The 23,235-nt window shown below is 32.6% G+C and overlaps 1 protein-coding gene across 3 annotated transcripts in view; it reads right to left on the reverse strand.

Moving 5' to 3' along the window:
* Dmd (dystrophin) overlaps positions 1-22,727 on the reverse strand; it is a 2,011,337-nt gene extending 1,988,610 nt beyond the window's left edge. For all 3 annotated transcript variants that reach the window (XM_077107047.1, XM_077107046.1, XM_077107045.1), the window contains exon 1: positions 22,488-22,727. In XM_077107047.1, coding sequence (XP_076963162.1) covers positions 22,488-22,518 — 31 coding nt within the window. In that variant the 5' untranslated portion in view covers positions 22,519-22,727. The remainder of the gene's footprint in view (positions 1-22,487) is intronic.
* Between the last annotated feature and the right edge of the window lie 508 nt (positions 22,728-23,235).

Here is a 23,235-nt window from a genome sequence, read left to right on the forward strand (position 1 = left end):
CAGGGGCAGGGGTTGTGGCTCAGTGGTAGAGCACTTGCCTGCCATGTGCAAGGCACTGGGTTCAAGCCTCAGCACCACATAAAAATAAATAAATAAAATGAAGGTATTGTGTCCAACTATAACGAAAATGTCTTAAAAAAAGAAAAGAAATCCAGGAGTCAGTTCTCTCTGCTACCTTTCTTTCCTTATTTTTTTCTTTCTTCTTTTATAGTCCAGAGGTCTTTCATTTTCCCCCCCCACCTTTTATACTATGGATTCATAGGGAATAGTTTCCAGAAGCTCATGCTCCTTTCCATCATTTCTCACAAATTATGCTTCTCAGGTAACTCAGGTTAACTTTCTCTTTGGCTTCTTTCCTTCTTTTTTGGCTTATTTTTTTTATGCTTTTCAGGAATCTATCTGTGCTTTAGTATAATTAATAAGCTCAATACATATATTCTCTTGGCAAGAATCTTTCTCTTGTTGGTTTACAACAATGCCAACAGCACGTTGGGTAATACTGTAGACTCTTCCAGTTTTGTCATGGTAACATCTGTGGGGCATCCTTTTTTTTTAATAATAATCATTCACTTGGTTTTTACAATAACATCTTTCTTGTAGATTCACTTGTATGTGGCCATAGGAACAATTGCGATTTTTCTAAAAGCCCTAGAGAACATACATCATCTATTCTTTCTATTTGTGTTTGTCATTTTTGCAGATTACTGAATGATGGTGGTTCTCCAATAATTTTCTCCTTTCCTCATTACTTAGCTAAATTTCATTATTAAGTTTTATTAATGAAATATTTTAACCTCTCTTGGTTTCAGTCCAACTTTTCCATTCCTAATGACCTAATATGGCTCATATTTGGGATATAACTATAATAAGCTTCTTACAACTTTCATTAGAATAGTGTCTCTCAATACAATTTATACTTGGTGTGTTCTTAAATTCTGATATTATTGATCTGGAATTAGCCCTAAATTGTCATACTTTTAAAAGCTCCCTGTGTGTTTCTAACATACAACCTAGAAACAGTGCTCTAAGTCAGGTTTTTTTCATGTGGGGAACCCTGAACCAGGGACATCATTATCACCTTAGGAATTTGTAAGAATTCAATTTTTGTGGACTTGCACAAATCTAGTGAGGATAGATCCCAGCAATCTGTTTTGTTAGTCATTAGGTGATTTTACAGGAAGCTTATCGGGAACTACTGCTTTGGGGTTGTACTCCCACATATCTCTCTAATTCATGATCTACCAATATGGTATTAGAGTCTATATATTAAGGCCTAAAATATAAGTATAGAATTGTATTAATTACATATACAAAGTTATTTACTACCTTCCATACTCCTTAGTGTGGCTATAGCTTCTTGGTGTGTTCTTTGTAATCTAATTATATTTTAGCCATACCCTATCATTGAGATTATATGATTAATGCTCACTTATTTAATTTTCTAAATACACTACATTTATTCCCTGTGCCTTAATATGGCAAATTATCATCCTCTATTAAATCAAATCTCACTGGTTTTTGTTGTTATTGCTGTTGTTGTTGTTGTAATTTGATACTGGGGATTGAACCTATGGGTATTTCACCACCAAGTCACATCTCCAGTCCTTTTTATATTTCATTTTATTTTTTATAATATTTTTTGTAGATGGATACAATACCTTTATTTTAGGTATTTATTTTTATATGGTGCTGAGGATCAAACCCAGTGCCTCATATGTACTAGGCAAATGCTCTACCACTGAGCTATATACAACCCCAGCCCCTATATTTTTTGGGGGGACAAGGTCTTGATAATTTACTTAAGGCCTTGAAAATATGCTGAGGCTGGCTTTGAACTCATAATCCTCCTGCCATAGCCCCCCAGGTAGCTGGGATTACAGGCATGCACAACCACACTCAGCTTCAACCACCTTTTGAAGACTTCTGGAATTGCCTTATGGACTGTGTTCCTTCTTACATGCTGCCATTGCAAATTGCTTGATAGCAATCTCCAGAATTACTATTTTTTTTATAATTTTCTCAACTTTCTGGGTTATAAGAACTATGCTTTCATCAATTTTTCATCTTTAATGTTTACTGATTCCTAAAATTCAGTATGTGTTTGTGAATGTACGATATTCCTAAGTATGTTGGAATTTTTTGTTTTTTTCTTTTTCTTTTTTTATTAGTTGCTCAAGACATTACAATGATCTTGACATATCATACATTTGATTCAAATAGGGTATGAATTCTCGTGTTTTTTCTAAGCAAAAGAGATGCGCCACATACAACAGCACACATCTTAATGAACCAAAAATGCAACATATTTTTTTTTCATGAGGAATACCTCTACTGCCATAGTACTATATAACTTGCAATTGTTTCCACAGATATTATCAGTCACCTACAAAGAGGTCTGAAGCTTTTTTAAATATTCTAAGATGTAAAAACATTCCTTGACAATAAATATTTACTTTTTTTTTCTTTTTTGGTATGGGGGATCAACCCAAGGGTGCTTAAACACTGAGTCACATCCCCAGTCCTTTTTATTTATTTTTTTTATTTTGAGACAGGGTCTCTCTAAGTTGCTTAGGGCTTCACCCTGTCTCTAAATAAAAACTAAAAAGGGCTTGGGATGTGGCTCAGTGGTTAAGAGCCCCTGAGTTCAATCCCTGGTTAAAAAAAAAAAAGAAAAAGGAAAAATAGACAAATTACTCTAAATACTCTTGCAATTAAGAGGAAGGAAAGCCAGACAAGGTGGCACATGACTGTAACCCCAGGACTCCATGGGCTGAGGCAGCAGGATTACAAGTTTATGGTCAGCCTCAACAATTTAAGTGAGACTCTCTGCATATTAGTGAGATCTTATCTCAAAACCCAAAATTGAAAGGGTTAGGAAGGTAGCTCAGTGGTAAAGCACCCCTATGTGCTGGATGATGGGTTCAATCCCTAGTACAAAACCAAAAACAAATAAACAAAAAACCCAGTTTGCTTGCATTTAAAGAAGGCTTTATTTCTTGTTAAAAAACTAAAATACCCATGTTGTGATGAGCACGAAAGGCACCATTTCACCTCCTTGGCCTTTTTTCCCTTTTGTTTGAAAGAAGATGCTTGATCCTCAAAGCAAAGCAGACATGTTTGATTTCATTCTACAAGCAAATTCATTAAGAATGTGAAAGTATTCACATTCATTCCAATTAACATTAAATGACACTCTCCCAATGAATAAGATGTCAAAAATCATGCTAGTAATTGCAGTCAATGAAATGAATGCTGTGCTCTGGGGCTGCATGCATATTTGTACTCATCAATTGAGCACTAATAACAAGAAATACACAGCTACCTCAGAACACAGGATGTAACAGATGCTAAAAGACAATATCTCTGACTAATGTCTAGTAATATGTGGCAATTTAATTTCAAATACTGAATTTCTCAGCTATGGAAATTAAATATTCAGGTTTTACTGTTAAATGAACATTGTTTAGACATATTAAATGTACTGTGATCTAAAATTTTATCAGTTTTCAAATTGAAGCCAGAAGGGAAATATATCCTAATGCTTTGAAAACCTTCATTTAAAATTCTGATTTATATAGCAATGAACTTGCTTACTTTTAAATTATTTCTAAGCAATAGATTATTTTTTCTTTTAAAGGCAAATCTTATAATAAATGTAAGGGAATGTTAAATGCACAGTAATAAAAAGTGATTCATATCTCCAAAGTTAACCATTTCAGGTAGATAATATCCTTATCTTACAACTCACACTATTGGACCCCTGTGTTCTTTTTTATATATAAACAAACACAGGCACACTCACAGATACCATGAAAGTTGAATTTCATCTTGAGAAAACATATTTCTCCACAATGGGTCCAAATGAATTCTAACTAAAGAAAAGCAGTTAGATGTTCTTCTTTCCCCTCTATGTATATAATCTGCATTCCCTTTTTACCTAATGAGAATTAACGTTTGGAAATACTCTGAAGCTAATGTAACCACACCAGATATATAATTATTTGAATATTTATAACAATTGATTTTATTACTTGATAAAAGAGACTCTATAATCACAGTGTTTGTATACAATTTCATTGTTTTCCTGCATTTGGAAGGATAATTGGCACATTCATCAATTAGTATCCTTTTTGTTCTTCTATTACAAAGGCTATGTTTTTATTATAGTACTCAAGATTATGAAAGGGTCTTTGAATATGGGAATATACTTTAATGTGAACAGTTAAAAGACACAATCAGGAGCTGAGATTGTGGCTCAGTGGCAGAGTACTTGCCTTGCACATGTGAGACCCTGGGTTTGATCCTCAGCACCACATAAAAATAAATAAACAAAATAAAGGTATTTGTTCATCTACTACTAAAAAAAGCTCAAAGTTCAAATGAATTATGCACTTGGTCTGTAGTCTAAATCTATTGTACATATCATCTTTAAAACTCTGGTTATACATGTACATAATTCTGTTTTTGGAAGTTACATGAAATTATTTCTACTTCTTTATTATTTCCCCAATATAAATGTCATTATCAAATGCTTAAAACAAAGGACATTTATGCCTACTTAATCAAAATCACCTTTAAATATTATTTAGCTAGTTTCAAACATAGATATTGAATTTCTTTCTAGTAAAATGGAGTAGTCAGAAGTTTGTGAAAATATAAACACATAAGATATGGTAGGCAACTTCTAGGATGGAATCTAGCAATAGAGGCAATATAATGAATCAAATCTTATTTCAAATAATATAATCTCATTTACCACCTTTTTCAAGTTGGAATGGTGATGTATTCCCTAGTCACAGCTTTTATAAAACTAAGTTATACACACATATGCACATATACAGTGTTATTCTTATTGTCATCATTTATTATAAAAGAATAGATATATAGAAATTAATTGTTCAAATATAGAACTTGATTTGTAGATGTCAAAGATTAAAATTCAAGTCTGGTAGGAGAGTAAAATGAAATAGACATTATTATTACTGTGTGTATATATGTGACTGCATGAGCAATATGATTCTGCAACCTGTATACTCAGAAAAATGAGAAATTATATCCCATCTGATTCAAATGTATGATATGTCAAGGTCATTGTACTGTCATGTGTAACTAATTAAAACAAATAAAAATTTAATAATAAATAAATAAAATTCAAGTCTGGACCATTTTTCTTTTTTTTTTACTTTTTCAAAAATTTATTTGTTCTTTTTAGATATACAAGACAGTAGAGTATATTTTGACATATTATACATACATGGAGTATGACTTATTCTAATTAGGATCCCATTTTTTGTGGATGTATATGATGTGAAGTTTTACTGGTTGTATATTCATATATTAATGTAGAAAAGTTATGATCTGGACCATTTTTCATTCTGAGTCTCTATTTTAAGTTTTGAAAATTGCACCCTGTATTTCAATAATAAAAACCCCACACAGAAAATGCCATGAACTTCATCTAGGCACAACATAGTATGTAAGGCTTCAATCATCTTCTCACTGGCTAGTGCTTTGCATTTGGCACATAAATATTAAAAATATCTATTTTAGTTGAAGATGATATAATAATGTATGCCTTCATTAACAAAAAAAACTATTATAGGTCTGTTATAAAAGTTATCATTGATAAATGAGAAATGTGGCTTTTTTTTTGGTTAAAAATTATAAGTCAAAATAGATTGGCACAATTTCCCACAACATATTTTAGCAAATGTACTTGAAGATAAAATAGAGGAAGTAAATTAGTTCATAGAAAGTCAATTTTATTTTAAAATTGGGTCAGAAGGCCAGTTGTTTCATTAAAGCAATACTATCACGTGAGCTATTTTTTCTCATAAAATGTATATGTACTTCAGCTCTATAGGTTTCTGTAATGCTCTAGAAAGAGGAGGAGTTTAAGACACAAGTATTTGAAAATTCATTATTACATGAATATCATGTAAGCATAAAACATAAACCATAATTCACACTCAAGGGTTGATAAAAAGGTATATAAACATTTTAGTGCAATAATGATATGTACATAATTCTATTTTTGGAAGTTAGATTGACTGTTAGATTGACTCAGTAGAACCTATTTTTAAAAGACATTTCAATTCCATTTGTATGATTCATTCAATAACTATTTTTCACATTGGATTTGGGCATATGTGTAATGGGGTTCCATGCTTATGCACACATATTTACCCAGCAACTAACTTTCCTTTTATAAATGGCTCTATCCCAGATTAACACAGATGAAAGATTTCCAATCATTGTGGCCAACCTCCAGGATGGAAAATGAGACCAAGAAAGCTGCTATCTGAAACTCAATACTCTCTGGAGTGGACATTCCGTTCTAAGTTCCCTTCTAGAAACCTCCAACAATAGCTCAAGCACAAGCAAACACTTGTCATCGAAGTAGTCCAAGCTAACTATTCACCTTCTTGGGAAAATGTCCTCAGATACCCAGCATCAAAGAGAGCACCAATTTCTAATGTCCCTTCCTACCTGTTTGACATCTGCAAAGATAGCTCAGTTTTGTAGCCTCTTATAGAAATCTCCATAAGTCAAGGCTCTTTTTTAAAATGTTGACATTTATTTTGAGAAATAGGAAACAAATTATAAAGATACAAAGAACACTGATGTCATGAACCATCTAGATTAACCAGCCAATATTTTAATTTGAGCTTTAAGTTGTTTTCTAATACACTAAACAGGACAAAAAAAAATGTACTGAGCATTATCCCAGTTAATGTGTGTGTGTGTGTGTCCATGCACGCACACTATTAGACATAAATAATTTTCAGTCTGGATGACGTCTGAGTTTCAAATACATAGTGATTTGATAACAAAATCACAGTTAGATAAATGTTCTGGTATTTAATCATTCATGTTTGTTCCTACAAGCTGTTAGGCACAAGGAACCCACAGATAACAAGCACAAACCTTCCCCCTAAGTTGCAAAGGAATTAGTAGCCTAGAAGTATCCGAAAAATGGCAATAGAGGGGCTGGGGTTATGGCTCAGCAGTAGAGTGCTCGCCTCACATGTGCAAGGCTCTGGGTTTGATCCATAACACCACATATAAATAAATAAAATTATTGTGTACAACTACAAAAATACTAAAAAATGACAATAGAGGATTTATTTGCTTGCATGGGATTATCTACCAATCGGTTTGCAATAAGAACAAATATCAGGGGCACTAAATTCTGACCTTGAGTAGTTAGTATCTAGGGATGCTTTTTTGTGGTATTGGGAATTGAACCTAGGAATGCTCTACCCCTGAGCTATATCCCCACCTCTTAAAAAATAATATTTTTTTTTACTTGGTCTGTTAATTTTCTGAGGTTGGCCTTGAACTTGCAATCTTTCTGCCTTAGCCACCTGGATTGTTTGGATTATAAACTTTTGCCATGCACCTGGAATAGGGATGCTTTTTAACAATATTCTATAAGCAAATACTAAAACAATGAATAGAAGTTTCTAGTGGAAGAAATATGGTGATTTTCTGGTGAGAATATTGTAAGAAGTGGGAACAAATCATAGGCAAGACTTTTTGTGGAATTGTAAGTAATTTTATATGTTTAGAGGAAAGTGTGGTGGGGAATAGCTGATAAAAAAGAGACAAAAGCAGATGGGCTGTTTTAAAAGACCTTGTATACTAGGGCCTTAGATTTTACTCTGCAGCAAAAAGACTGTCTAAAGTATGGTAGGCTAGAGGCACACAATCTGATGTGTTTTAGAAATATACTGGAGCAGCATTTACAAGAATGGATTTATTTAAAACTAGATTAAAAACAAGGAGACCATTCATTCACACTTATCAACAAACATTCAATCAGAGATTGCCTTTGGTTCTATGTATCTATTTATGAAACTTGGATATAAATGCATATTTATCTTTTGAAGTTATATGAATTAGATATTTATTGATAATAAACCTGCAAGGGAAAAAATCATCCCCAATATTTTGACATTCACTAAGCAATTAATATACCCCTGTCTTAATACTAACAGTAAGTAACATGTAAAGTGGCATTATTTTGCCTAATTTGCTCATGAAAGACAGCTGGCAGTACATATGGTAGATTGAGTGCCAAGAATAAGGTAGGCCCTCAATAAATATTAGTTAAATAAATATAAGTTTGGCAGAATTACTTGATTTGGTAGGTTGTGTCCAGTTTAAAACCCAAGTCAATCTCAGGCACTGTCCAGTTACTATACCTATAGATCATTATAACTTCTAAAAGGCCAGCTTTTCCCATAGAGACTTTTCGGTCATAAACAATCGGAAACACAATACCTTATAGAGACATATAGAACATAGCCTAAATCACCATGACATTTTGTTCAATAAGTGATGCATGTTCCCATATAATAGAAATGGATCATAGTCTGGTGGATTGCATTAAACCATCCTTTTTACCCTGAATGATGGACTTATTAATTTATAAGGCTTATCCCTTGATTAAGTCTGGAAATGATACACAGGGCTTCAGGACATGGAGGGCTTGTTAAAGGTTGAATGCTGGCATTTAAAACCCTTTTATTTTGCAATAATTATAAATTCACAGGAAGTTGAAAAAATATGCTGAGCTGGTTTGTGCAAACTTCAGCTTACCTTACCCAATGTTGTCAGCATCTTCAACTATAGTATAATATCTGTAAAACCCAGACTTGATTCAGATTTTACCAGATATATCTGCATTCATTTGTGTCTCTTTGTGTCTGTATCAATAGTTCCATGCAACAATAAAACTTTGGTCTTTATGTAACAAAACAAAATATATAATGAGTTTATAATCAATGTACTACTATATAGAACACCTCCTTCCCCATTCCTAAGCCATGGCAACCAGCAATCTGTTTATGATATCTGTAATTTTATTACAACAATGTTCAATAAAAGGAATAACAGTATATAATATACTGATATATATTTTTTTTTCACTCAGCATTTTTCTTCTAAGATCCACTGGAGCTGGGTGTGGTGGTGCCTATAATCCCTGCAGCTTGGGAGGATTAGGCAGGAGTATTTTGAGTTCAAAGCCAGCCTCAGAAATGGCAAGGCACTGAGGAACTCATTGAGACCCTGTCTCTAAAGAAAATACAAATTAGGGCTGGGAATGTGCCTCAGTGGTCGAGTACCCCAAGTTCAATTCCAGGTACCTCCCCACCCTCCAAAAAAAGCACTGAGTAGTACTTCATAGTATGGTTGTATCATGGTTTAAAAGTTATCCATTTGTGGACAGTAGAGTTGTTTTCATTTTCTGATTATTACATTCATGAACAGGATTTGAGTGAACATAAATTTCTATTTTCTGAGATATATGCTCAAGAGCACAAGTCATATGATGATTACATATATAATTTTAGGGGCAACTACCAAATTGTCTTCTAGAGTGACTGGAGCATTTTATATTTCCACCAGCAACATATAAAAGATTTAATCTTACTACATCCTTATCAGCTTTTAGTATTGTCACCATTTTTTTTCTTTTAAGCTTTAACCATTCTGATAGGTGCATAGTGAAAATTCATTGTATTTTTAATTTGCATTTCTCTAATGGCTAGTGATATCGAACATCTTTTTGCCATCCTTATATCTTCCTCTGCAATATGTCCTTTCAGGCCTTTTCCTTATTTTCTAAAAGGATTGTTTTTGTTTTAGGGTTTGGTTTAGAGTGATCTTTATATATTTTATATGGTTAGTCCTTTGAGAGCTCACAAAGAAAGATGAAGAAAAGAAAAAAGACATGGATTAAAAATAGTAAAAATATAAACCATCAACCAAAATACTCTAGAGTAAAAGGGAATATAATAAATCAAAGAAGGGTGGGGGGAACCTAATGGATGAAAAGCAATTTTACTACTTACATAGGTTAAGCTTCAACCAGAACTAAAATATTTTTGTTGTTGTACAAAATATTCATAAATTGCAAATTATCATAATTATTATATAATATATTAATATGTATAAATGGCTATTAACAACAGCTTTCATTAAAGTGTTAAACACGAACTTACTCCAAATATTGAGAAAACTTTGGTTCTAGAGAAACAATGATGAGCACAATATTTGAGGATTCATAGAACTTATCATATGCTCTGAGCAACTAGTATGAATTATTACACACTTACGTTTGGAATCCTAACAGTGCTATATGTTATAAACTGATTTTATGTAGCAAGAAAATTTCATCTACCAGGGAACTCTGATGCCTTGTGAGTGGAAAATAGTGTTATCTAGGTGAAAAAAAGAGAAACAGAGAAGCATAGGTTCTAGACAAATAGAAAAGCATGTGCAAGGGCTGGGGATGTGGCTCAAGCGGTAGCGCGCTCGCCTGGCATGCGTGCGGCCTGGGTTCGATCCTCAGCACCACATACAAAGATGTTGTGTCCGCCAAATACTAAAAAATAAATGTTAAAATTCTCTCTCCCTCTCTCTCCTCTCTCTCACTCTTTCTTTAAAAAAAAAAAAAGAAAGAAAAGACAAGCATGTGCAAAAGCCCTGAAGTGGAAAGAAGCAAGGACTATTTATACAAAAGTTAATCAGAAAAGTAATAATTCAGAAAAAGCATGATGGAAGATGAGACAAAATAGGTAGACAGTGTCTAGGCCTTGTTTATTTAGCTTCTTTTTATCTTGTTTTTTCTAATAGCCAAGATAAAGTAATAAAGTGATTAAATGGATGATCATAAACTCAAAATTGACTGAGTGAATAAATTTTAGAGAATGGATTAGAGGGAAGGGGGAACAGGCAATTCTGAGCAGCCAGGAAGGAAATGTCTGCTATATGCCCCATGAAAGAAACTAGATTGGGTAATTGTAAAGGAGAAGAAAAAAAGTAAATGAAATGATATCTGGGGATAAAATCCACATCAAATGCCAATGGTTTAGGCATAAGCAAACATGAGAGATCAGAGTTTCAAAGATGAATTAGGTTATTGGCCTGTGAAACCTGAATGAATGACATCAACATTCAATAATAAAGGATGGGATAGGATCAGATTTCATTGGATGGAGGAAAGTTCCATTTTTAAGCATTGCTATCATTTGGATATCTATCTGTTGTTCCAAAAAACACATATGTGAGATAATGCAAGAAAGTACAAAGGTGAAATGATTAGATTATGAGGTTTGTAACACAATCAGTGGCTTAATCCACTCAAATGGATTAACTGGGTGGTTACTAAAGGCAGGTAGGATGTAGCTGGAGAAGGTAGGTCACGGGGGACGTCTTAGGGACTTATATTTTCTTCCTGGTGAGTGGAGTGCTCTTTCTGTTTCTGGGTGCCATGTTCCAAACTGCTTTCTTTGAGCACACCATTCAACCATGGTGTTCTGAGTCACCTCTAGCCCAGAGCTATGAAGTTGGCCTACCATGGACTGAACTTCTGAAACCATGAGCCAAAATAAACTTTCCCTGCTATACATTGTTCTTGTAAGGTCTTTTGATCACAGCAGTGTAAAAGCTGACTAATGTAAGCATTCAGAATAAAGATGCCTTTGTCACATATGAATGGAATATCAAATTATAGTTCTGAAATTTATTGGAGAAAACTGAGTTAGAGTTAAAGCTGGTTAGTTATCTGCAAATAAATAACATTAAATTAACATTATCCATTATAATTGGAGAATGGCATATGGACATAATAAATTGTTTTCCTTTTATTTTCCTGTGTTGTAATATTTTTTTTATATTTTCCAAATGGAAGAACTGATTTAGCATTGTTCTAGTCACAATTTAAATGATTTTATAAATATGAGTAAAGACAAAATACTCTCATGTTTACCACCTCTGCCTTCTCTTATGGCTTTTTTTTTGTTAATATTTTTTTTTAGTTTTCAGTGGACACAACATCTTTGTTTGTATTTGGTGCTGAGGATAGAACCCGAGCCGCACGCATGCCAGGCGAGCACGCTACCGCTTGAGCCACATCCCCAGCCCCAAATACTTTCATATTTAAACCACTTAATTTCTAAGTAATACATGTGTATGTTTGCATATGTCACAGAAATAGAGAGATCTATGCACATAGTAATATTGAAATAAATGAACTTAATTTGTTTCATTCACCTACTGCCATGAAGATTTTTTTTCCTAGTAAAATAGTATTCACACAATCTTAACTCATCTCATACACTAGGGAAATCAAAGAAAGAGAGTACGGAATTAAGATGAAAAATTTTTTTTTTCTGTGTGTGTGTGTATATGTGTGTGTTTGTGTATGATTCCCTTTTTAAAAAATTATACGTCTTAGTGTTACTTATGGCAATAAATTATAAAAAAATAGCATTTGTGTATTTAATACTGTAGAACAGTACTATATTTGGTGGAATTGTCATTCCATTGTTTGGAAATTAACACAATGCCCATCTGAAAATGTATTTTTAGCATGAGATTTATTTCCATATCTTATCCAAATATTAATGACTTCATAGTTAAGAAATAAAAAAATACAAATTTTAAATAAGAGTTAAAATGTATATTATCCATTTTTTTACTAGCCAGTTACTGGACAATATTAACAACTGTATCATGAAAACCAGACATGACAATCAACAAGCTATTAGGAAAATAAATCAGTGAGTATTATTTCTGATGCCCACTTACTTCCCACTCTCATCTATACATCTAGACTCATTCTGCTCTATTGTGATCTTCAATTATCGTTTAATATGTAGATACATGTACATACATGTCTCTTGATGAAAATAAAATTGCTTATGAAGTCAAATAAAATCTGAATACTATTTCTGACCTTAGAAATGGGAAAACCATTGTCAACATTTTCGTGTGGGATGCACACTGCTTAATGACAGGGGACTAATGTGCTTCATAGCCTAATGCTCACTCTCTGTTTCTGGTGTACTCTAGAATTGTATATTGCACATTATATACACATACACAATATAAAAGTATGTACAACACTGTCTATAATCAACACAAAGTAAAAAGAAAAATTAGTTTGTTGTAAAGCAAAAATTATAGTGATTTAAATAAAATCCTATTTATGCAAAGCAGTACTCAAAATAGTACTTGTTCTTACTGTCATATTAATCTATGCAAATTATTTTTGTAGAATATTACTAAACTGTATTAATGTGGGCCAAGTTCTCAGTTTTCTGTTCATGTAGCACAGTTTTCTGTACATAACTGAAATAAAATCAGAAGGAAAAACTAGTGAGACCATAAGGAAGCTAGCTATAGATACTTTTAAACAGAGCTGTATTAGTTACTTCATTTGATGTTTTTCATATTCACATGGTGTGAAGATTGAGATAGGAATAAAATCGTAAAACAAGTTAATTATTATAGATATCACCACACACAGCTCCCTGTGAGTATCTGGAGCATAAACGAACAGTTTTTCAGGACATCTTAGTTTTTATCTAAGAAAATGTACCAAGGTCCATAGTAAACATGTAAGCAAACCAAAAATTACTATAACTTTTTTCACAAAACATTCTCAATGGAACATGTTTAGTTCTTGCAAGAAGATATTATGATTCTTGCCATTTTGTTTTATTCCATCCTTTTAAGATTCTCTCCAAACCTGAGAGGATGTGACAACTGACAGGTTAAGGATCTTTAATCTTACTATAATTATGCCACTTTTCAAATACTGACTCTGCCACATATCAGCTGAGCTACCTTAGGCAAATTACTTAACCTCTCAGTACCTCATTTTCATCTGTTCAATATAGATGAATATATTCCCCCACCTCCTACATTTATATGGCAATTAACTGAGCTACATGTGATGCACTCAGAGAAGTGCCTGACAGTATATAAGCATGATGAATGGCATATATATATATCACTGAAGATTAGATAAACCTGGAATAGTGCTATGCACATACAAGGTAATATCAATAGCTATATATGTAGGAGAAATCAATGCTTCATTAATCCTTGTCTTTGCATTACTACACCTTCCACTCATCCTGTAATCCACAATTCCATATGCTCATTTTCTAAGGACTATTTATAAAGGTAGATAATTCAATGAAAACTTCCATAATCACATCATTCGTAAATAATCATTTATGTTTGATTTGTGCCACACTTTATAACTCTTTTGACATTTTATAGCAGTTGTATACTTATATGTGTGTGTGTGTGTGTGTGTGTGTGTGTGTTCTCTGACTTACAGAGTTGTAATTTCATAAAAGGCTGAGAGAACACAGCAGGTGTTCAAAAATGCTTAGTTAGAAGCAAGTAAAAATGTAATGGTGAAAAATTTGCTCAATATCTTATTAATAGTCTATCTAGTCCTACTTCCCCAAAAGCTAACTGATAAGTACATTATACTCATCCATAACTAAATTTCAATTACTCAAATGCCTTCTACCTCTTCAGTGTGATTCTGTTTTTTTTTAAACTGAATTGTCAATGTTTTCTAAGTATTTTCACCATTTTTGCCGATTTAAGGATAATCAACTCTACTAATGGTTCTCAAGAATTTTTAGACATTTCTCCAATAAGCATCTATATTAACTAAAACAGCATTAAATAAAGTGCAAAGTTACCTTGTCATATCTGTGCAATTCTGTATTCTCTAAAGGATGATTTTTCATATTACTTAACAACTCTGACTGAGCAATTGAAATTCAGACTATGATAAATGTTTTACACTGAAGGCTCATTTCATTATACAGTAGTCAGTTGAAATGGGGTTTCCGAAGAAGGTATTTTTAGGAATTGCAGAGTACAGGAAAAAGCGGAATACATTATACAATTTAAATATTTATTGAAGCTTTTCTACTAAGGCAATATTTTGGTGATATCTCACTGAAATAGCAATGTGAAAAAGGAAATTGGGGTAAATAGATGGCAGAGACTGTGGAAACCAAGACACCTGGTGCTGAAAGTAAGTTCCTCATTCACAAAGTCATTAAATTGGAGATTGAAAGCAACAGCCCTCTTTACAGAAATATTATTTGCTTACAATTTTATCACTCTATCTAGATGTTTTCTCTCTGATTTTTTTAGAATGTTTTTGTCTTCCTAATTGAATTCCTGACTTTCTTTTTTTCATGCTGTAGATTTTTCTAACTGGTCTCATCCATTCTATGGCTCACTCATTTTAATCCCCAATAATAACTTCATTTCTAGGCTGCAGATCCCCATAACCACAGTTCTCACATTCTCCATCAAAAAGCTTAGCATCACCATCCCTAATCCTTCCCATCATTCCAGTTTCCCTTCCAGTTTTCTTGTAAATGGCACTATTATGCACCAAATTCTACATGTCATGGAGGATGCTGCATACAATTGAACACCAATTGCTATTGATTCTCTCTCATAGAAAAATCCTTATTAGACATACTTCTTTCACCTCCAGTGCCACCATTCTAGTCAAAACCACCTTCTTCTACACTTGGGGGAGCTATGAAAATAGCTTCAGATTGGAAGCCCTTCATCTACACTTAGCACTTCCTAATCCTTTCTTAATAAAACTGATATTCTTTAAAAACGTGAATGTGTTCACATCAGGGTTCTGCCTAAAACTCATGAAATGCTGTTCAGTGCTTGTGTAAAAACAAAAATAATTCCCATGACCTTTAAGGCTTCCTGTTCAGACAATTGGACCCCAGCCTGCCCTTTAAGCTACAGGCTTGTTTTTCACACTCTCCCTCACTCACCATTCACTAGTAAAACTGACTCTCTTATATTTTTCCTCATACCAGTTTTTACTCTCACAAATGTCGCCCTCTCTGAGTGGAACATTTTCTGAGTGGAAAATAATTCCCTAATTCTATTCTTCTTATTTTGACATCCTTTTCTCAGGAAGACCTCCTCAATTTCTAAGACTAGTCTACAGCTCAATATTATACATTCTTATAACAATGTGGTCTTTACTCTGTAGGTCTTATCCCAAATAGGCAATTTAAATATTTAAGTATTATGAACATATTAATATGCACATCCTCCTCTAAAGTAAATCTTTATGAATTTGCTTGTTTAGAAGATTATCTCCAGAGTACAGCATAGCCTTAGCACAAAATTGGCAATCGATTATATATATATATATATATATATTTTTTTTTTTAATTGCATGGATTAATATACATTAATGAATGGATGGATAACAAATCATCAGCTATAGGTTCTTCTTTAAATAATGATCATCCAAAACCACACAATACAAACTTTATGGAGCCACTGCTTTTGATATTTTATTTCTGAATTTATTTTGAGAGCAAATCTATTTCCAGACATTTAAAGTAAAACATTGCAAAGGCCTTAAGCTTGAGCAAAGTGAACCCTTTTGATAACACTTGGTGCACTCTGACACAGCCCATTAGAGACAGGGTGTGTACACCTAATCCAAAGGAATCCTCCAGCTCTTCAGCAGCTGTTCACATGGCTCCTGCCCTGCCCTTCAGCCTCTACTAAATCAGGATTCCTCAGCTGTCTGAGCTTCCCGTAAGCTCTTTAAGTTAACCACCTAGGAGCCAACATTGCTTATGCTCTTTTAAGCGTGATTTCCCCTTTTCTTTCTCAGTTATGTGATAGCAACTGTGATTTGTCCATTCACTGATAATTTTTTCCACTCTCCCAACCATTTTGATAATATTTTGTCCAATCAGTCATCAATTTAATCCTAACACTGCCTTATTAAGCACCAACATAAAAGCAAATTACTCAACTTTCTTTTGATGAAAATACTTGTGCAGTTCTGATTCTGTGATTTCTTTTTTCTATTTTATTCCTTTAATACATCCCCACACAGTTTCCAAGGCTAAAATCTGTACTTGTAACAGTGTGTTGACTCCCTTGCCCTTTAAGTCAGCACTTAGGCTAAGGTAACATTGTTACTGTAATCTGATAAAGGAGGAGGCAAGTTGTGTGCAAATAAAGATGAGTGCCAGGAATGGGCAAAAAGCTACTGATGTTTATGCCCTTTTATAGTCCTGATTCAGTGACAGTCAAGCCAAAAAACAGAATGGGAAAAGGGGGGGCAATTTCAAACAAAAGCTTAGGAGAGGGTAAAAACTTTTAAAAAGGTGACCCCTTTATTTGCCCATAATATGGAACCATATAGAACACTATAATGCTAATTGTGCTCAATTAATAATGATCTTTTAAAAGCAAATTTGGAAAGAAAATATGTCTAAAAGTTAAAGCTAAATTGACAAAAGACTGTGTAACTTTAGCATATGTGAATTCCTCATTGTTGTACTCATGTGATTTAAGTATTTATTTAATATAAACTAAAAGCATGAAAATTCAAATCACTGCTTTTTTGGAGCTTAGAAAATTATTTTAACCCTCTTTGAAACCCATTTAGCTATCTACGTCCTTCTTTTATCACATGATAAATATTGGCTTGAATAATGAATGCAATTTAATGTTCCTCCTATTCATCAGAGCCACCACATTCTTCCACTTAAAACAGACAAAATACATAAACTAAAATGAAGTGAATAATTAAGATAGAGGCAAAGCTCTTCTTCAGATTTTTAAAAACTTGAACAGAAGCATGATGACAGTAAATATGTTAAACTAGCCATAAATATATTCCAACTCTCAAATTTCGCATAAACATCAGTTTTTCAACATTTTAAATTTATGAAAAATTAATTCCTTAAAATTATATGGATTCAAAATATTGAGTTAAGAATTCAGGAGGAGTCATTTATGAATGACAGAAACAACAGCAGCAACGTTTTATCAGTGTACCAAAGAAATGACAGTTTCATTCCTGCTACAGGATAACTGTTGATTCTCCCTCACTTTCCATTAGTGAAGAATAGTGTGCATAATTACAGAATGAAAGTGAGGCATTGAGGCAGAAGGCAAAAGATAATAAAGGAGGAAGAGGAAGAAATTGATTTCTAAATCCAATCCTGACTGCTAGGAATGCCTGTTTTCTCAGGGCTTAATACTATGCAAAGCCAAATTTCAAGATTGTAGGACCCCAGTAAACGGTTGGTTGTGTTCACCTTCCCAGATATTTTGAATGAATGATATCAGATTAAAATACTTAAAATGGTAGACTTCTGGAAATTCTGATATCCCCTTTTGAATATAAAAGTAACTGATATTTGTGAATCACTTATATGCAAATCATAGTTTCCAGATTAACAGGAAAATACTTTAAAATAAAGACTCTAAATGCTTAAAATGGCAGCCTTTATGGAAGAAGAGAGCTATGAGTACTGCCCTTTGATTTTTTTCTGGGGTGATTGAATGGCCATGACATGAAGATTCTTTTAAGCATGAGCCACAGGGATCATTTCCTTTCCTTATCCTCATCTGTCTTCTGTGAATTTGTGGTAGAGAAATTTCAGGTTCCCTTAAAATACTGGAGCCAATATGTTTATTGTAATTTTTAGTTTATTTTGCCATATTTGGGGAATTAATAATGAATGAGGAAAGAGAAAGACTATATAGACTCTGGGTGTTAAAGTGTTTCACAATCTCTGATTTATGAGATCACATTTAATATTATAATATGCTGCAGCATAAGGGGAAAAGGAACTTTCATTCCCAAACTCCAGAAAAAAGTAAGCCAAATTATTTTATGTGTTAATCTTGAAACAATATTTGCACAGAAGTGATTCACAAATATCAATTACTCTTCTATTTAAAAGGGGGTATCAGAATTTCTGGAAAACATGTTAACTTCTAATATTAAGTAGAGGGAGACTGAAATTTTACAGTCTTTAGAAAGGAATCTATGTGTGATACAAGTAGTCAAAACCCTCAAAAATTGAGAAAATACTAAACATATACTATACTATCATCGTTTTAACTTACTATGACATTGCCATTTTAACTTTCATATTTGCACTAAAATAGAGTTTGAAACTCGAAAGATGTTTCAATATTTTATATTGTGAAACTCCAAGGAAGTTTCACTAACAGATGCTGTAAGCAGAGAAAAAGTGAAGACCACAAAATGTTTGTTTGCTTATATAGTTTTGAAGATCAACATGCTGCACAGAATATGCTACCTAAAAAGAAATATTTTCATGAAACTCTGCTATGGAACTTGGTTGCATTTAATAAAAAAGTCTTACTTCCCATACTCCATTCTATGACTTTCCCAACAAAATTTTTCAATATGAACCTACTGCCTTGATAAAAGAACACAAACCTCCTAGGACTATAGCAGGACTTTGTGAGATAGAAAACCATTGCCTCTCTCTGAATCCAATCAAAACTTGAGTGTACTGTATAAAAATAAACCAAGGTCATCATTATTCCTTGTCATTGTGATTTGGCTCGCCTTCAAATTACATACCCTGTATATCTGAAATAACTGTACCGCCTCCATTAACTGAGTTTGACATCACTTTAATCAATGTATCTTTTCAGAATGAAAGGCAGAAATGTCAAATTCCTACCATTATAAATTCTCTTAACTCTCTAATCTGCATTAAATAAAAGGCTGTCTTTGAGAAATAATATATGCTTTAAATAAATATAACTAGCATCAATTTTATTTTAAAATGTAACTAGGACAAGATTCAACCCTAACAAATTTCTCCAAACAGAGGTGATAGCCCATGAAACTCTTTAAAACTTCACTTGTAGGGACCCCTCCCAAGACATATCTAATTTTTTTTATTCATATTTTAATATTATTTTTTCTTAAAAGAGCTCCCCCAATTGTATAGTCATAAATCCTGAGTTTTCATGGTTTGTTCTATTTTATTACTCAGAGAATATTTATGTCTTATTGATCAATTCCTTACAAAATAATGTTTAAAGTAGAAAATTAAAAAAAAAGATGAAAAGAAAATCATCTCTAAGTAGAGATTAGTTTCTAATCAATTTCAGTTAATATATCTTAGAAAACTACTCTGTGGTTTAAATGTGTATGTATGTATGTGTGTGTGTATGTGTGTGTGTGTGTACACACACACATATTCCCATACAAAAATACTATGTTTCTTGTATTTGCAATGAAATAAACAATAATTTGATGAAAATATGATAAAACATGCTTAATGAGTTAGGGAAATATTAGAATTTAGGTTGAAAAGAAAAGTTTGGGAAATCACTTTGATTTGCTCTTTAGACACAGTCATAATAAGATAAAGCAGAAATTTTAGAATCACCTGACTCTTCCAACACAAGGAAGATTTTAATCTCTTTTATTAAACCACAGAAGTGGCTAAGTATTTGACAATTTGTTTTATGCAGTAAATGATTTTGTCTATAAAGATTTTGAACAAGTAACACAGGACTGAAGAGGAAGGTGTACTAGTATTTCTACCCAAATCATGAATTTTCTGTTTCAGTATTGTATAGCTGGAATAGAGTCAAGTACTATCTTTTTCTTAAATAACTTAAATTTGCATAAAGTATTTTAAAAGATTAATATCACATGATATATTCTAATGTATTTTCTATAATATGCCATATTACACAAAAATCTTATTAAATTAAAAAGTATATCATCAACTTGGAACTGCAATCTCTCTTTCATAGTTAACATGCTTTAAAAGATTCTACAAATGTTATTCTAATAGATGTTTTTGTTAGGTCTCAAGATGGTTTGCATCTTTAAAAAAAAGCTCAATAAAATATCTATTTGCAGTTAATCATTTGATTAATCCTTTGCAACTCATAATTTGAGAAATCCTAAAAGTAAATGATATGCATGTTAATATAGTGACCTCTTTTAAATGGTAACAATTTTAGTTAAATAACAGCCAAATGTACTGTTTTAAATTTTTCAAACTAAGACAATTTTAAAAACTGTATTCAAATGTCAAAAACCCAACTAATAATATCTTGTTCAACAGTAAAACTCAATGTATAATATAACCTTGAGAATATCTTCCTTTTGTCTTAAACCTATTGTCAAGTCACAAGCATTGCTTGATGGTTTTAAAATGCACTATAGTAAAAGTCCTACAGGGCATGTCCCCAAAAGGTTATCTTTCTTCAAACTTTAAGAATTTAAAATCTTACTTGAATATCTATGACAGAGGAGTAAGTAAGGTTGCTTTGCTTCATAACAGAATTTCATCTTTGAAATTCTTTCAGAATTCCTCTAAGTAATAATAAATGATCTTAATTTTGTAGAATTAATCATCACCAGTAATTAATTTTGATAGCATTATAAATTAATGATATGATAGAAACAAATACCAAATAAAAATGTGCATGTGTGTGTTGTGTGTTTATGTGTGTATGTGTGTGTGTGGTATACCATACCATGAAGAATATCTGTATCTATCTATCTATCTATCTATCTATCTATCTATCTATCTATCTATCTATTTATCTGGCTTTATAATGGTAGTCATAGAACAGTTTTTCAATTAGAAAGCAATACTGATACTCAGTAAAACATTTAAGATGAAAATGATATAAATGTTATACTATGAAATCTGTTATCCAATGTAAATAAATGGACAATGTTAATTTATTTACAGAAACTTTTTATGAGTTTGTTTTCAGTGTTTTTCTAGAATTTGCGAAGCATTACTTATTTGGAGAGATTTATTTATTTCGTTCTTAATTATAGGCATTGTCCTCATGTCTATTTCAGAATAACTACAATCCACAAGTCAAAAATAGGGGAAAAATATAATCTCCTTCATCCTTCTCTTTGGGACACACTGTCCTCATCATGTATTATTTTTATGTACTTCTATTATGGTTGCATTACAGTTGACTTAAATTCTTCATTAGTCATTATAGCTTTCTTAAAAATAAACAAATTAGTCACATTTTTATATAAAAGCCTAACTATAAAGCTTCAGTAAAATGCTAGGTCATGAAAAACATGAAATACCATGATGACTTTACTGCAAAATACGATCAGAAATCTCTTAAGTTTTTGTTACTTCCTAAATAAAAGACTTTCAGGTTATTTGGCAGCACATATTTACATTACTTAAAGAATTCTCATAATGTGTGACAGAAAAGAGCACTCAAAATTTTGCAAATACTATGAGAAAGTAACTTGGAAATTAAATCTTTATCAATATTTTTGCACATGTCATTTATCCATCACAATTTTTTTAAATTCCCCCCCCCCCCATGATATGCCTGATATATCATTTTCTAAGCTTTAGGTTTCCATATCATTCCCATTCAGCAGTTAGTTCACTGAGAATGTCAGGTCATTACCATTCATGTAACCATTACTAAATATAGAAGCATCAATCAAAATAATAATCCAGATTCACAAACTACTTTAGAGCAATCAAAATAGTCTGTTACATACACTCAAAGCTAGTTATGCATATTCTATTCCTTCAGTGGTTTCTTAAATAAGAAAGATGTGTTTATTTTATTGCAAAGATAATAACTCAACTCTACCTAATTTCTATTGAAGTTTTCCCAGTGAGAAACATCTACACCTGAATATATACATAAACATATATTATAAAGTATACTGAAGATAACATTTATGCTTATTCACAAACTAGTGTAATAATTTAAAACCATTCTGCCTAATCAGTGAGCTTGTCACAAACTAAACTTATGCTACAATTAAAGATATTTTAAAATTATTTTGTACTTACAACAGTCCTCTACTTCTTCCCACCAAAGCATTTGGAAAAAGAAGTATTTGTCGAAGCAGCGATAGAAATCTTGGTAAAAATTTCTCCCAACTTTATTGCTCTAGTAGGCTTAGGAATGAGAAACCAATAAACTTCAGCAGACTTGAAAAAAATAACACTTCAGTTTTCCTATTCGTTTTTCTCTGAAAGCAATTGCCTCCAAGATCTGAGTCCTGTAGGGGGAAAGTGAGTGATCCTAACACTGAGTGAGTCAACATAGTAACTGATGCCAGAATTTTGTAGAGGCCTCTGGATATTTGAAATTCCAGGACCTGCGCACAAGCAAGTGACCCGCCTTTTCTCTCAAGTTGGTTTCCCATAATAGGACTGCCCATGGACACTACATATAAGGTTGTGCTTCCAGCATGGCAAGTCCTGCAAATTGAAATAATGCTCAACTGTGTTCTGATTAACATCCAAGCCAAAATAGCACAGTGGACATAATTCTTGCTCCCAAAGTCCTCTAAATGCAAAATCTCTTCAGTACAGAGGAGGAACAATAATTTTCTGTAACTTTTATGTAAATTTCTAGAATAACAGAGCAGAAATCTTGATCCAAAATTAACTTTTAAATTAACTTTTAAATGCCTTCCCTTTTTTCCCCTCCTTTTAACAACAGAAAAAAATTCACTCTACTGAACAAAAAGAAATGTCCCGAATAATCTATGCATTTGTTATGAATCTCCTGTCTACCACAGTTAATTTTTAC

Source organism: Callospermophilus lateralis, chromosome X (assembly GCF_048772815.1).
Source record: "Callospermophilus lateralis isolate mCalLat2 chromosome X, mCalLat2.hap1, whole genome shotgun sequence".
In the NCBI taxonomy this organism is placed as follows: domain Eukaryota; kingdom Metazoa; phylum Chordata; class Mammalia; order Rodentia; family Sciuridae; genus Callospermophilus; species Callospermophilus lateralis.